The sequence below is a fragment of the Ips typographus genome, linkage group LG15 (assembly GCF_016097725.1).
Source record: "Ips typographus isolate SLU linkage group LG15, UJ_Ityp_2.0, whole genome shotgun sequence".
Lineage (NCBI taxonomy): Eukaryota > Metazoa > Arthropoda > Insecta > Coleoptera > Curculionidae > Ips > Ips typographus.
The window spans coordinates 2,129,874-2,143,307 of NC_138436.1; the positions used below are offsets into that span (position 1 = coordinate 2,129,874).

Consider the following 13,434-nt stretch of genomic DNA (forward strand, 5'->3'; position numbering starts at 1 on the left):
TTAAATACGCCGTTAAACGCCGATACCGGAAAATTAATAGAAGTTTATTGAAAAATAATGCAACCGGAAAAAAACAGCTAAATCAGTTCAACATCGACATACATAACCTCCATTACCGGTACTAATCTAGTAACCAACCAACAAAAAACAAAAGTTCTATATATCAAGACTACCAACCCACTAAACATAAATGCACAGCTGACTGCGTGTTTTGTGGGTGGTCTATTGGAACATAAATATTCAAATATTATCTCAACACTCCCACTTATTTGAATATTTACAGACATCACATTTATATTTAAGAACTACTATTAACAAGTAACACACGAACAAGTTATGTGTAGCTGTCCAATAACAAAGCATTTAAAAATTATGACAAGTTAAGCTTTTCAATTAAATTAGACAATACAGTTTTTGTAAGCGCTTTAGTAAATAAGTCTGCTAACTGTTCACTGCTGTTCACATAACTTACGATTATATTGCCCTTTTCACACTCATCCCGCACAAAATGCACTTTCACGTCGATGTGTTTGGTTCTGCTGTGAAATTGGTGAGCATGAGCCAACTTTATCGCTGATTGATTATCCACATTTATCCTTATTGAGGGTATTTCGATGTCCAATTCTTTGAGAAATGACTTTAACCACAAAGCCTCCCGCGTTCCTAGAGCTAAAGCTATATATTCAGCCTCTGTTGTTGACTGAGCTACCACATTTTGTTTTTGGCTCTTCCAGGTTACAGGTCCGTCAGCAATGATGAATACATAACCACTGGTTGACTTCCGTGTATCTATACAGCCAGCATAATCTGCATCAGTGTAGCCAATCACATCTATTTTCGTTGATTTTGCATAAACAAGTTTGTAGTGTGTGTGTTTTAAGTAACGCAAGATTCTTTTTACTGCTTTCCAGTGTTGATCAGTCCAGTTATTGAAGAATCTGCTTACTTGATTCACAGCGTAAGAGATATCTGGGCGACTTGATGCTAAGAAAATTAAAGATCCAACTACTTCACGATAAGGTTGATCTTTATTACAACTTGAGTTGTCCTTTGGTGAAGACAGTGGCTCACTTACATCTGCTGGAACTGTTACAGGTTTTGCGTCGGTCATATTACATTTAGTTAACAGTTTTGTGATGTATGATTGCTGGTGAACTAAAACTTTACCAGCTGCTAAATTCTGTTCAATCTTCAGTCCCACAAAATGCAATTTATTATTGTCTAAATTAACTGTAATTTTAAACACTTTGAAATGCAAAGTATCAATAAGTTCTTTAATGGCTATTTTTGACTGAGATAATAACAAGCCATCCTCAACGTAAATTGCCAAATAGATTACAGAATTAGCAAAACTGCCAACAAAAACACATTGGTCAGACTTTAGTGTTTAAATTTGTATTTTTCAAGAAAAGACACAAATTTTTGGTTTCCAACATCTTGGAGAGTGCTTTAGTCCATACAGACTTCGATTTAATTTGCATACTAAATTTGGATGTTTCTTACTCACAAATCCAGTAGGTTGCCTCATGTAAACACACTCCTTCAGGTCACCATAGAGAAACGCCGTTTGCACATCAAAATTGGAAACTTGTAAGTCCTTTTCAGCTGCTAATGCAAGCAAAACACGAATTGAGTCATAACGAACTACAGGTGCAAATGTTTCTTCAAAGTCCACTCCTTTTTCTTGTGTAAAACCACGAGCTACAAGTCTGGCTTTAAAACGTTGCACACTACCGTCTTCGTCAGTTTTTACGCGAAAAACCCACTTAGTGTCAACCGCTTTTGAATTTGGAGGCAGTTTCACTAAGTCCCAAGTATTGTTTCTTTTAAAGAGTCTATTTCTTCTTCCATTGCTATATGCCACTTTCTGGAGTCCGCACAACTTCATAAGAGCCAGGTTCATAAATAGAGCTATAGTTAGCTTCAGGAAAATCCATATAAAAATCAGAAAACTTAGATGGGATTGAAATCTTGGTTCTGTCACGCAGTTGTCGCTCTTCAAAATTATTCTCATTCAATAGCTCGTTATTTCCAAAATCATAAGAGTCTTCAGCATCAAGATATGAGTCATCATCACTATTTAAAGACTCAGTTACAGTTTCACTGGGTGTTTCGATGTTGTCTGTTTCTTCTTCTATTATTTCCTCAACTTCAGTCTGTTCATTAGTAGTAGTACGTTCAAAGTTTCCAAATTTCAGAGTAAAAACTTCTTCTTCAAAATCCATTGCTTCATTTTCATTAAATGTTACATTGCAGCTAACCTCTATTCTTCTTTTAGCTGCATCCCAGAGTCTGTAATTTGAAGAATATCCTTCAAATCCAACAAACAAGAATTTTCTGGATTTTGGATCCCACTTTTTGCGAAATTGAGGTGGTATACCATGTATGCAGGACTTCCAAAAATTCTGATGTGTTTCAGTTCAGGTTTTCTTCCAAACCACTTTTCATAAGGCGTCATCTTTTGAACTTGACCAGAAGCTGTTCTGTTAAGCAGATAAGCAGCTGTGTTCACTGCTTCTGACCACAGCTCCTGAGGGACATGTTTATTTATCAACATTGATCTAGCACTTTCCACAATAGTTCTCAACTCCTCTCAGATCTGCCATTTTGTTGTGGAGTATAGGGTGCTGACCATTCATGTGATATGCCCTCTTTCTTCAAATAGTCTTGGAATTCTTTGTTGAGGTATCCACCTTTACCTTGATCACTTCTTAAAATTTTTATTTTGTTGCCAGTCTGTCTTTCAACATAAGCTTGGTATTGCACAAACTTTGTATAAACTTCTGATTTAGCTTTCAGAAAATAGACAGTTCGATATCCACTGCAGTCATCTTTGAATAATACAAAGTATCTTGATCCACTGGGCGATGAGATGTTCATTGGTCCACAAACATCGGAGTGAATCATTTCTCCTGGTTTTCACTTCTTCTGGATTCGAGTTTCTTATGTGACTTCCTTGACTGCTTACCAAGTTGACAAACTTCACAGAAAAAGTCCTCCTTGTCATTAATGTTCAAATCTTTGACTAGTTTAGTAGTATTCCAAATGGCCTTGAAGTTAACATGACCTAAACGATCATGCCATAATCTTAGTGAATTTTTACTGGCAAGACTTAAGTTGCATTCAAGTGAAGGTACCACTTTAAATTTCATAATCCACAAATTATTTTCCTTACTACAGCGCAAAGAAATGTTTCCATCACTGTCACGAAATTCACATCTGTCTTTATAGGAATGGTGAGTAAACCCTTTATCAGTCATTACTCCCACTGAAAACAAGCTTCTACTAATATTTGGTAAGTACAGTACATTATTTATGATTCTATCATGCCATTGAAGTTGTGGAAACTGGTCCAGTCGCTTCTATCAATTTGTCATTTGCAATTCTGACAAACATGGGATTCTCAATAGGTTTCAAGTTTTTAAACCATTCTTTATGACCAGACATATGCATGCTAGCCCCTGAGTCACAAATCCACTCATCCTTTTCCAAATCATGACTTGCACTGTACAAAGATGAAATGTCGCAGATATATGCTGAACTTGAAGGTGGAGAATAATTTCTGTCATGATTATTTTGGTTTTTCTTAGCATCAACATTCTTTTACTACATTTACGCACCCAATGACCCTTCTTTTTACAATAATTACAAGTAGTGGTTTTCTTTAAGTCTTGAATATTGGTTTTACCTTTCTTGAGGTTGGTATTTTCCAATTGGCTTTGCAGTGCCCTCACCTCTAATGCAAGCCTGGACATTTCAGAGTCATCATTTGTCATTCTGGTTTCTTCTTTCAGGAGTCTGGCTGTCAGATTTTCAAAAGTTTGTTGATCACTAGACACAGAGTCCCATGCAGTGCGAAAAGCATTGAACTTGGATGGTAAACTGTTAATGACCTTGGAGCAAATGGCACTAACACTTATATGTTCTTTCACATCTTTTAACTGTCTCACTAAAAGTTCTATTGAGGAAATATGTTCAGCAACTGACGCGTTTTCTGGCATCCTATATTCGTAGAACCGTTGCCAAAGTAGTTCCTTTGAGATTTCAGTCTTTTGTTCATGAATTGAAATTAATCGTCCCCACATTTGAGCGGCATCCTCACAATTTATTAAAAATTGCATCTGCTGCTGTGTTATTGTCGATAACAACAGCACTTGTGCTTTGGAATTCTTCAAATCCCAAACTTTCCACTCTTCAGATCAAAGCGATCGGCGGGCATCTTTTCTGTGCCATTGACTATGGACAGAAGATTTTCTGCTTTCAACAAAATGGTGATACTGAACTTCCATAGCTGAAAGTTTGAGCCATCAAACTTCGGGATACTGGAGTCAAACTTGACTGCTAGTGAAGCCATCACTTTAGTCATTAGTTTAATGATACGACTTGAACGTAATTACAATTACACCACGCGAAAAAAACACGACTTGAACGTGAACACCAATGTGACGACTTTTTACTTTCGTTTTTACCTGAACTTTCCGATCAACAGGCTGCCCTAAAACCGACACGACGTACCTGGGCCCATAACCTGTTAATTAAAACGCCGATGACCGGAAAATTAATAGAAGTTTATTGAAAAATAATGCAACCGTGAAAAAACAGCGAATCAGTTCAACATCGACATACATAACCTCCATTACCGGTACTAATCTAGTAACCAACCAACAAAAAACAAAAGTTACTATATATCAAGACTACCAACCCACTAAACATAAATGCACAGCTGACTGCGTGTTTTGTGGGTTGTCTATTGGAACATAAATATTCAAATATTATCTCAACAAAAACCACCAAAAGTGTAGGAGAAATGCAAATGTCATTTTCATGGTTGCATGGTTGAAATGAATGGCTAAATTATCTCAGAGCTGTAGTTAGTTTCTAAAGAGATGATATAACCGACTTCAAAAAAAAAAGCATACATTTCATATCATTATCGTCCACAAGTGTAAAAAAGGCAACTACACGTGGTGTTCCCAGGCGGTCACCCATCCAAGTACTAACCACGCCCTACGCTGGTTGACTGCGGTGATCGGACGGGAACCAACAACAACAACAACAACAAATACATATATTTCAAAATTACAACAAATTATGGTATTACACTATGGATGTAAATACATAAAATGAATGTTGTTACAACTGTTACGCCGAGCGCACTAAGAAGCAACTTCAACATCGTGATAAATCACGGTGGTCGATTTTTGACCAAGAAATACATCCAGGGAGTGCGAATACAGACGCATCAGTGGGTCTGCCACCTGGGTTTCAACCCTTATGCAGACATTTGAGGAATAAGATATCGCTAGCGCGAGAGATAAGAGTTAGTAAAATTGCGTATGTATATTAATTTTGATTGTAAGCATTGCTGGAAAAATAAAATTCAAAAACCAGCTCAAAAATTGTGTATGTTTAGATACGTGTGAAATAATAAGTATAAATTTATATTGTTAATAGTGAGTAAACTAGTTGTCATTGCGATAACAAGATAACAAATTTAGAAATTGAAGAATTCCAATTTCAAACTTTGCAACCTGCCACCGCATTCGAGCGCTGTAAATATTTATGTCCATATCTAGGACGTTTATCGTACCCTTTTTTTTTGGGAATCGCTACGGAAGCCTTTTATAAGGTGGGCCGTGTTTGATAGGTTTTGCGGGGTCGAATCTTACTCGGGTTAAATTTTTGTCAGATGAGATGCGGATATTTTTGATCTATAAAATTTTTCAGATAAGTCATCTACAGAGTTTGAGGAAAATTAGTAGTTGAGTAAAGACAAAGTAGTGAAACGTAGGTACGTCGTTATTGATTTTTAAAGTAGCTGTAAAATAAGTGAATTTAAATATTAAAGTTTTTTAACTCAGAGCTGAAAAATTTTTGAGATGCTACAAATTTTTCTTCAGGAGATTTACAATTTCTCAGTACGGTTGTGTAATGAGTAAGAGCATTAATTAAGTTATCAATATTGATAAGCGATTCTAATTCCTCAAATTTGCTTTTAAGGGTTAAAAACTTACTTTGATGCGCATCCGACTCTCCAGATGAATTTTGTCGTTTGTTTAGTTTATCTGGAAAGTGCGAATCGTAGTGCGCTCTGTTGTTTATATCAGCGAGTGGCTGGGATTGAGTGGCTTGCTGTTGGGTGCTCCACGCTGGCTGGGTTGGCTGGGGAGCATCAATATATTTCTTGAGGGTTGCGGAGGTGGTGGTTTTTATTATTGCGTATGTTCATTCGATATTCTAGGTTCATTCGATATTCCTTCACATCTTCGGGTGAAATGTTTCCTAATAATCCACGTAACACAAAAGCATGTGTGCGTTCGTTAGTAGAGGCGTATGTGTGAAATCTCTTTTTTCATTTAATAAATTTCGTTTTAAGTTTGACCAATCAATTGGACAGTCGCAGTAAATAATGACAGATTTCTTTGCATATTTTAGTGAGAACTTCCTCTTCACTAAAGCTTTGATGTTACTAATTAATTCAGCATGGCTTTTCAAATGGCCTGGCAGAATAATTGGGGGAGGCTTTTCATTTTTTTTGGATGGTGTTTGCTGGGCTTTATTTCTTATTTCTTTTTCAGTGGGAGAAGCGCTATTTTCTATATCCATTTGGGTTTGAATCGGAACATCATCTGTCTGAAGAGGCTCAAAGAAATTACTGGTTTGCGTTGCTGCTGGGCTTTCATCGAAAGCGTTCGACCACTTCACGGTTTTGGGGAGTGATAAATTGGTCGCTTTGATCGATTGACAACGTGATTCCATCGCCGTCGATTTTTGGTGGTTCAACCATTACGGAAGGTTGATCTGTAATAACCTGGTCGTCGATCAAAGTCGGTGTAGGTTGTTGTTCTTTAGTGTTTACGAGAGCGTATCTCGTAGTTTGACTTGAATTTGGTTTGGGCTTCCTACAGTGTACGATGCGTAGGTGGTTGGATATAGATTGATGTTTTACTTTGTGTTTTCGTTCTAAACTGTACAGAATTTCACTACATCGTCTACATTTTGTATTCGACTTTAGTCTGTCGATCAAGATTCTTCTTTGGCATTTGGTGTCTTCGGGTGACATTCCGCCGTCAACTGATATAAGCGATGTTAACGATGAGACTGAATCCGCGTCATCCTCTAATGACATGTACACCAAAACAAAACTATTGGCGATTTAAAATGTATTGTCTATAACAGCCTGTACAGGGCTGATAAATTCACTATGATGTTGAACACCACTTTTATTAAAAAACACACGGAATTTTGTAAATAAACAAAATCGTATTTGATATCAAAAAGAGCGTTATCTCAAAAATTCGATCTGCGCCGCACGAATGCTGGGCAGTAACTGGGACGAGAACCGGTATATCCAGCGTGGAATGGCAGTTGCCTAAAAAGTTATCAATAACCGAGTAATAAAAACCACCAAAAGTGTAGGAGAAATGCAAATGTCATTTTCATGGTTGCATGGTTGAAATGAATGGCTAAATTATCTCAGAGCTGTAGCTAGTTCCTAAAAAGATGATAAACCGACTTCAAAGAAAAAAGTTTCATATCATTTTCGTCCACAAGTGTAAAAAAAAGCAACTACACGTGGTGTTCCCAGGCGGTCACCCATCCAAGTACTAAAACTAAACTAAATCGTTTTTTTTGCTACAACCGTCAAAAATTTTAAACAAGTAATTATGAAATGAGTACTCGTTAGGTGATGTGAATGACATTCTTCAAAATTGTTTAGACGCGTCGATATAGGGGGATAGTCTTATTTTCTACGCTCACGGATATGATTCAAAATTGGCAAAAATGTCTACTTGGGTTATTGTATTTTTTACTTTAAAATGGTTCAAAAGGATTAAAATCTGGTCTTCTGTGAGGTTTACGAGTTAATTTTAGCACTAAAAATAGTCAAAAAACTGGATTTTTGTACTAGTATTAACTGACGTTCAATTTTTTAGACTATAGGTAGTGCAAAACTGATCATTCAATTGAAACTTTTTTTATTCAATTAAACACTGGTAACAGTCCGAATTTTCGGGGGTAATTGCACGAGTGCATAAAAATTACCGATAATATTGCATGAAAACTTGTTATCTCTTAACTGCATGAGTTTATTTTCATATTTTTTTGGCGAAAGAGATATTATTTTTATTTTCCACTACTTCCGTTATAGACGGAGCACTTTTAACGTGATGTTCTAAACCTAAATTCGAGCCTAAATTCCTTCCAGTATTTGAAATTGTTTTATCATTAACCGAGTCCGCATGGCCCCTAACTTCAGCATTTTCACTTAAAGTTACCCTTTCCCTAATGTGTGAATTGGAATCCTGTATGGCAAGGTGCTGGAATAAGGTGCCATCGATTTCTGCGGTATTCCGTTTGCTGACTTCTCCCTATTCATATTCTCTCTCCTAATAACAGTGTCAAAATCTACTTGAGAATTTAACTGGTCTGGCCAAATAGGTAACAGGGTTCTTAGTTTCCTGCCCGTCAGTAGTTCAGCAGGACTATATCCATTTTCTAAGGATGTTGACCTATAGCTCAGTAAAGCCGTCCATATCCTTTTTATTATATATTTTTTTTTTTTTTAATAAATTTTTTACTATTTTAACTGCAGCCTCAACACAGCCATTCGATTGAGGAAAGTCGGGACTACTAGTAGTGTGCTGAAAATCATATGTTGCCGGAAACCTTTTAAAATCTGTTTGAAATTGAGGCCCATTATCAGACTTTACCGTTTCAGGTATTCCATATCTTGAGAAAAGTTGTTTCAATTTTTCTATGATTACACCTTCTGTCAAACTTGTAAGAGAAAATATCTCAAAAAATCTAAGAAAATTATCAGTCACAATAAGGAACCATTTTTCAAGTTTAAAAAATCTAAACCTATTTTTTGCCAAGCTCTTTCAGGAAATTTTCTTTTACAAATGGTTCTACATTATTTGACTTATTTTCGATACAAACAGGGCAGTTTCGAATCATATTTTCAATTTGTACAGAAACACCTAACCACCACACAGTTTTAGCTTTTGCCCTGCATTTAACTATTCCTAAATGACCCTGATGAATAAGTTCCAAACATTTACTTTGCAAAGTACATGGAATGATTAACCTAGTGCCCTTTAGCAGAAAATCTTTTAAATAAGATATTGAAACCGATACTGGTAGTAGGGTAGTAATTCATCAGGCAGTTTACTTTTAAGAGGCCACCCTTGCTGGCGATATTCTTTTAATAAATTATAAATATTATCGGTGCCCTGTTCAGCTTTAATTTGATCTAAAAAATAACCTTTTACTGGTAGTGACTGCACAACCAACTGGACATGTGCTTCTGTCTCCTCTGAGAGCTCATTATCTTGTGGTATGACTGATCCTTTAGGAAAATTCCTCGAAAGTGCATCAGCAATTACCAAATCCTTACCTGGGGTATAATATACTTTATAATCATTAACGCATTAACCTCATTCTAAACCTCTGTAATCTTGGAGATAATTCATCTAAGGACTTAGTTTGTAAAATCTGTACCTAAGTTTTATGATCCGTTTCTAAAAAGACAGTTAAAGCTGTAATGTATTCACTGAAATGATCAAAAGCCCATGTCAAAACTAAAGCTTCTTTTTCAATTTGAGCATAAAGTTTTTCTGTTTCAGAAAGAAGACGAGAAGCATATGCCACTATTTCTTTATTATTTCTGATGTACTTTGAATTAAACAAGCTCCTAAGCCAAAAGATGAAGAATCTGCTGAAATAGAAATTTGTTTTGAACGATCAAAAAATGACAAGCATGGCCTAGTCTGTAAATGTTCAATTATTTGCTTAAATGAGCTGCTTTGTGCTACATGCCAAACAAATGTAGAGTTTTTCTTTAAAAGTGATGTTGGTTCAAGAATTTCTGATCTTCGTGGCAAAAACCTAGCACTAAAATTAACCATCCCCAAAAACTGTATAACTTCAGTTCTGTTTTTAGGTTCAGGAAATCTTTTTATTGTATTTATTCTCTCAGGGTCAATAGAAATTCCATTTTCAGATATCAGGTGTCCTAAATATTTAGTCTTTTGACACCAAAACAACATTTTGACTTATTAAGGGTTATACCCTATTGCTCTATTCTTTTTAAGACTTCAAACAATATTCTATCATGTTCCTCTTTAGTTGGAGCATGAATTAAAATGTCATCAATGTGGCTTATTACTCCCTCTATTCCTGCTAGTATTTTATTCAACAATATAGAAAAGTATATTTGTGAATCGGTTTGCATGCGTGTCGGCACGTTGTGAACGGACTCCGATATTCCTGCGGATTTTACCGGAAAAAGTAGTCAAAAAGTAGTGATTTTTTTTGAGACGGCTTTGTTGAATATGTGAAGTTGATTGGTGATTGGTTTGTGAACTATAATAATTGCCTTGAGGGTTAAATTGGACATTTTTGTTGTGTGACTGTTAAAGGTGAACAATAAGTAAAACACCGTGTTTACTTTTGTAGCGGATAACGGCTTGCCGTACCAATATTCAATAAACAGATTTTACTAAACGAGTTTGGATTGCTGGAAATAATATGGTGGGCAACAAGAGTGAAGAAATAGACGACAGTAAGTGTTTAGCTGCAAGGAGATGTTGGGGGATGATATCATGTCTGTGGCTCAATGTACGGTATGTAACAAGTTGTATCACGTTAGGTGTGAGAATATAGACGCGTGGATTTCATTTGCGGAAAAGTTATTGGAAATGCAAAATATTGTCACAAGTAGATTTTCGTTAATACTAACTACTACGAATACGTTAATTACTTGGTCAGCAAATAATCGGCCACTGACCGAAACAAGTCGTCGACCACTTGAATTGCAAAATAAGCAATCGAACCTTTTAGAACGGAAGCTAGCTAAGGTGTTGCAATCGCCAGTCAGCAATAAGTCATCAATTGTTCGGACAATGATCCAAGTGCTTAGACAAGCAATTAAGAAATTGAACTGACTAAGGGATCGCAATACCTTACAATAAATAGCCGAGAAATTTGGAAAGAAGGGTTAGTTAGAAATTATCCGCGAAACTAAACGGTTCGGTCGCGAAAGTTAAGGGAACTCTACCCTGACACTTACCCTCGTCCAAAATGGTTTGTGAACTAATTATCATGTAAGTACGAACTTGTAATTTATAAATAAGCCAACTTGTGTCTGACAATATGTATAAAATCAGTCTCCAACTTTACTAGTTTCTCTCTATGAATAAACGTTGTTGTTTTTGTTATCCAATCTTTGAGTTTAACTTTACTACGACCCCAGCCTACACGTCCCCGCGTTACGACCAAAAATTAGATCGTGACAACTTGGTGGAGGCGCCGGGTATTTCTAAATGTAGGTCTTCATTACCTACATGCCGGGTAAATCATAATTAGGATGTACAACTTTAAAGAAGAAAGTTTGAACTATGAAAGAATATACAGAGTTAGGAAATAGCATCGAACAAGCTGACAGGTTAGACGACCTTAATAACAACGATTGTCCAAAAAAATGTTTTTTTTTGTCAAAAGGGCTAGTGACTCAAATAAGATCTTTGAAATAAGAAGAATCGAACTTTAAAAGTTCTAGTTAAAAGTAAAAATTAAAACCAAAAATGCGTTCAATTTTTTTTGTTGTTTGTTAAGAAAACTAGCGAGTATGAACAAAAGAAATAATCGAACTCGTATAAACACCTGATGACGTAGCTTAGTTTTGTATAATAAAAGTGACACATAGGGTTTGTTCTTACAAGCGACCTGTTAAAACGAAAAATAAAGGTTTCTTATTATGTTGCGGTGATGTAAACATGCACAACAATGATTTGTGTTCTTATAGCGACTTCAGCTATTACGTTGTGTACTTATGAGTGTTAGGTGCACATTACCCCTAAAATAGGATGAAAGTACCCCTAGATTGGGATGAATTTACCCCGTGCAACGGGATGATGTATAATTATTTTGATGATGTCGCAGCGTGTTTAAATAATACAGAAATGTCTGTATTGGTAGGAGTACATTTATTTTAAATGGCACATAGCAATTCTGTTTGCTGTATGTGTAAATAAGGGCCGTAAAAGAATTTTATAAGAACAAACCCAATGTTAAAGTTGAAAACAAGAAAAAGAAAGACTAATATAAAACATGCTTACAAAAAGCTCGTTTCTGGTCTCTTTTAATCAGATGAAAATTATTACGCGATTGTGAAAAAGGTGTATAAAACAACTACATTTGTCTAAACTTTCATGTATCGAAGATTCCTAATACTGACAGCAATCGGTAATGCGTTACTTTGGAAGTTTTCTTATTGGTTGTATTTATTATTCACTTTAAATCGATTATTTCTTGTATATTTACGTTTCCTCAAAGCACATTACTCTCACATTTCAATGAATGAATAGATTTGATCAACTTTTTAGTATAACTAAATTATTTTTATCTTAAATAAACTGTCAGACTAAGTTCGGCTCGGACGAGGGTACGTCGAGGGGTACGAGTAACACGAGGCTAAACGATCAGCCACCAAGGTAAAATAAGGTAGTAATAGTAGCGTCAAATTTAGTAACTGCCGCAAAAGCAGACAAAAAAGGGGAAGCATCCTCTAAATATGTACATGATGTATTCTTTTATACTACTTGTGCGTGCCTCATTCTTTTCGTAATTATTATAGCACAAACTCATAAAATACGTAGTAAAACTGCAGGAAAAGCAGACGCCGTGGAAATCCGAAATCGCCTATAAAAGAAAAAGAAAGAATTGAAATGACTAAGATGGGCGAAAATAAAAGCTCTACAGAATCAAAAATTTTTACGCTCGAATTAAAAGAAAATAAAGAATTACGCTCACTGTCCCAAGGCGAAACAGTATTAGCCCAAATAGAGTGTACTAAAGTACGCAAGTGATTTTCCTTAGTAAGGGAAAAAGGAAAAAATGATACATGTATCTACAATTAATTCTTCTCCTATGCTGCAAGCGGATGACAATCACTTTGTTATTTAAGTCATCGCGGTACGAACGTTCACAAAAAACTGCTGATGAATAATATCATCGTTATTTCATTTCTAACTTGCACAATCCAGCATACGAGAACAATTAATAAAAAGCGCGCGCGAAGATAATAATTACATAATGGTATGTAAAGAAACAAAATAATTATATAAAAATAATAAGGGGCAAATGAAAGAAAAAGTATATTGGGGCAAAAAATACACTACGAGCATATGCGGTAATTAAGTACCGTAGTCAAAATATGGGCGTTAAATTCCATGGGTTTACAATTTCAAAAATTATATGAGTTGCTAAATTAATAAATAACGGTTGCAAAATGTAACTTGAAGACTTTATAAAAGTCAAACGGGGCACGTAAGAGAAAGATTACAAAGTTTCAATAAGGACGTTAACTGTTTTCACATGAAATAATATGGGCAAGCAGCGCTTGATAAGCATATTGCAAGTTTTCGAAGA

At 35.7% G+C, this 13,434-nt stretch overlaps 1 protein-coding gene and 1 long non-coding RNA gene across 2 annotated transcripts in view; one reads left to right on the plus strand and one right to left on the minus strand.

Moving 5' to 3' along the window:
* Nucleotides 1-13,434, plus strand: part of LOC145738266 (uncharacterized) — a 266,136-nt gene that overhangs the window by 102,130 nt on the left and 150,572 nt on the right. The gene's annotated exons all lie outside the window — the stretch shown is intronic.
* LOC145738371 (uncharacterized) overlaps nucleotides 3,325-13,434 on the minus strand; it is a 23,769-nt gene continuing 13,659 nt past the window's right edge. The window contains exons 3-4 of the mRNA XM_081993192.1: nucleotides 3,689-4,034; nucleotides 3,325-3,461 (exon numbers count right to left, since the gene is read on the minus strand). Of these exons, the coding sequence (XP_081849318.1) occupies nucleotides 3,325-3,461; nucleotides 3,689-4,034 (483 nt within the window). The remainder of the gene's footprint in view (nucleotides 3,462-3,688; nucleotides 4,035-13,434) is intronic.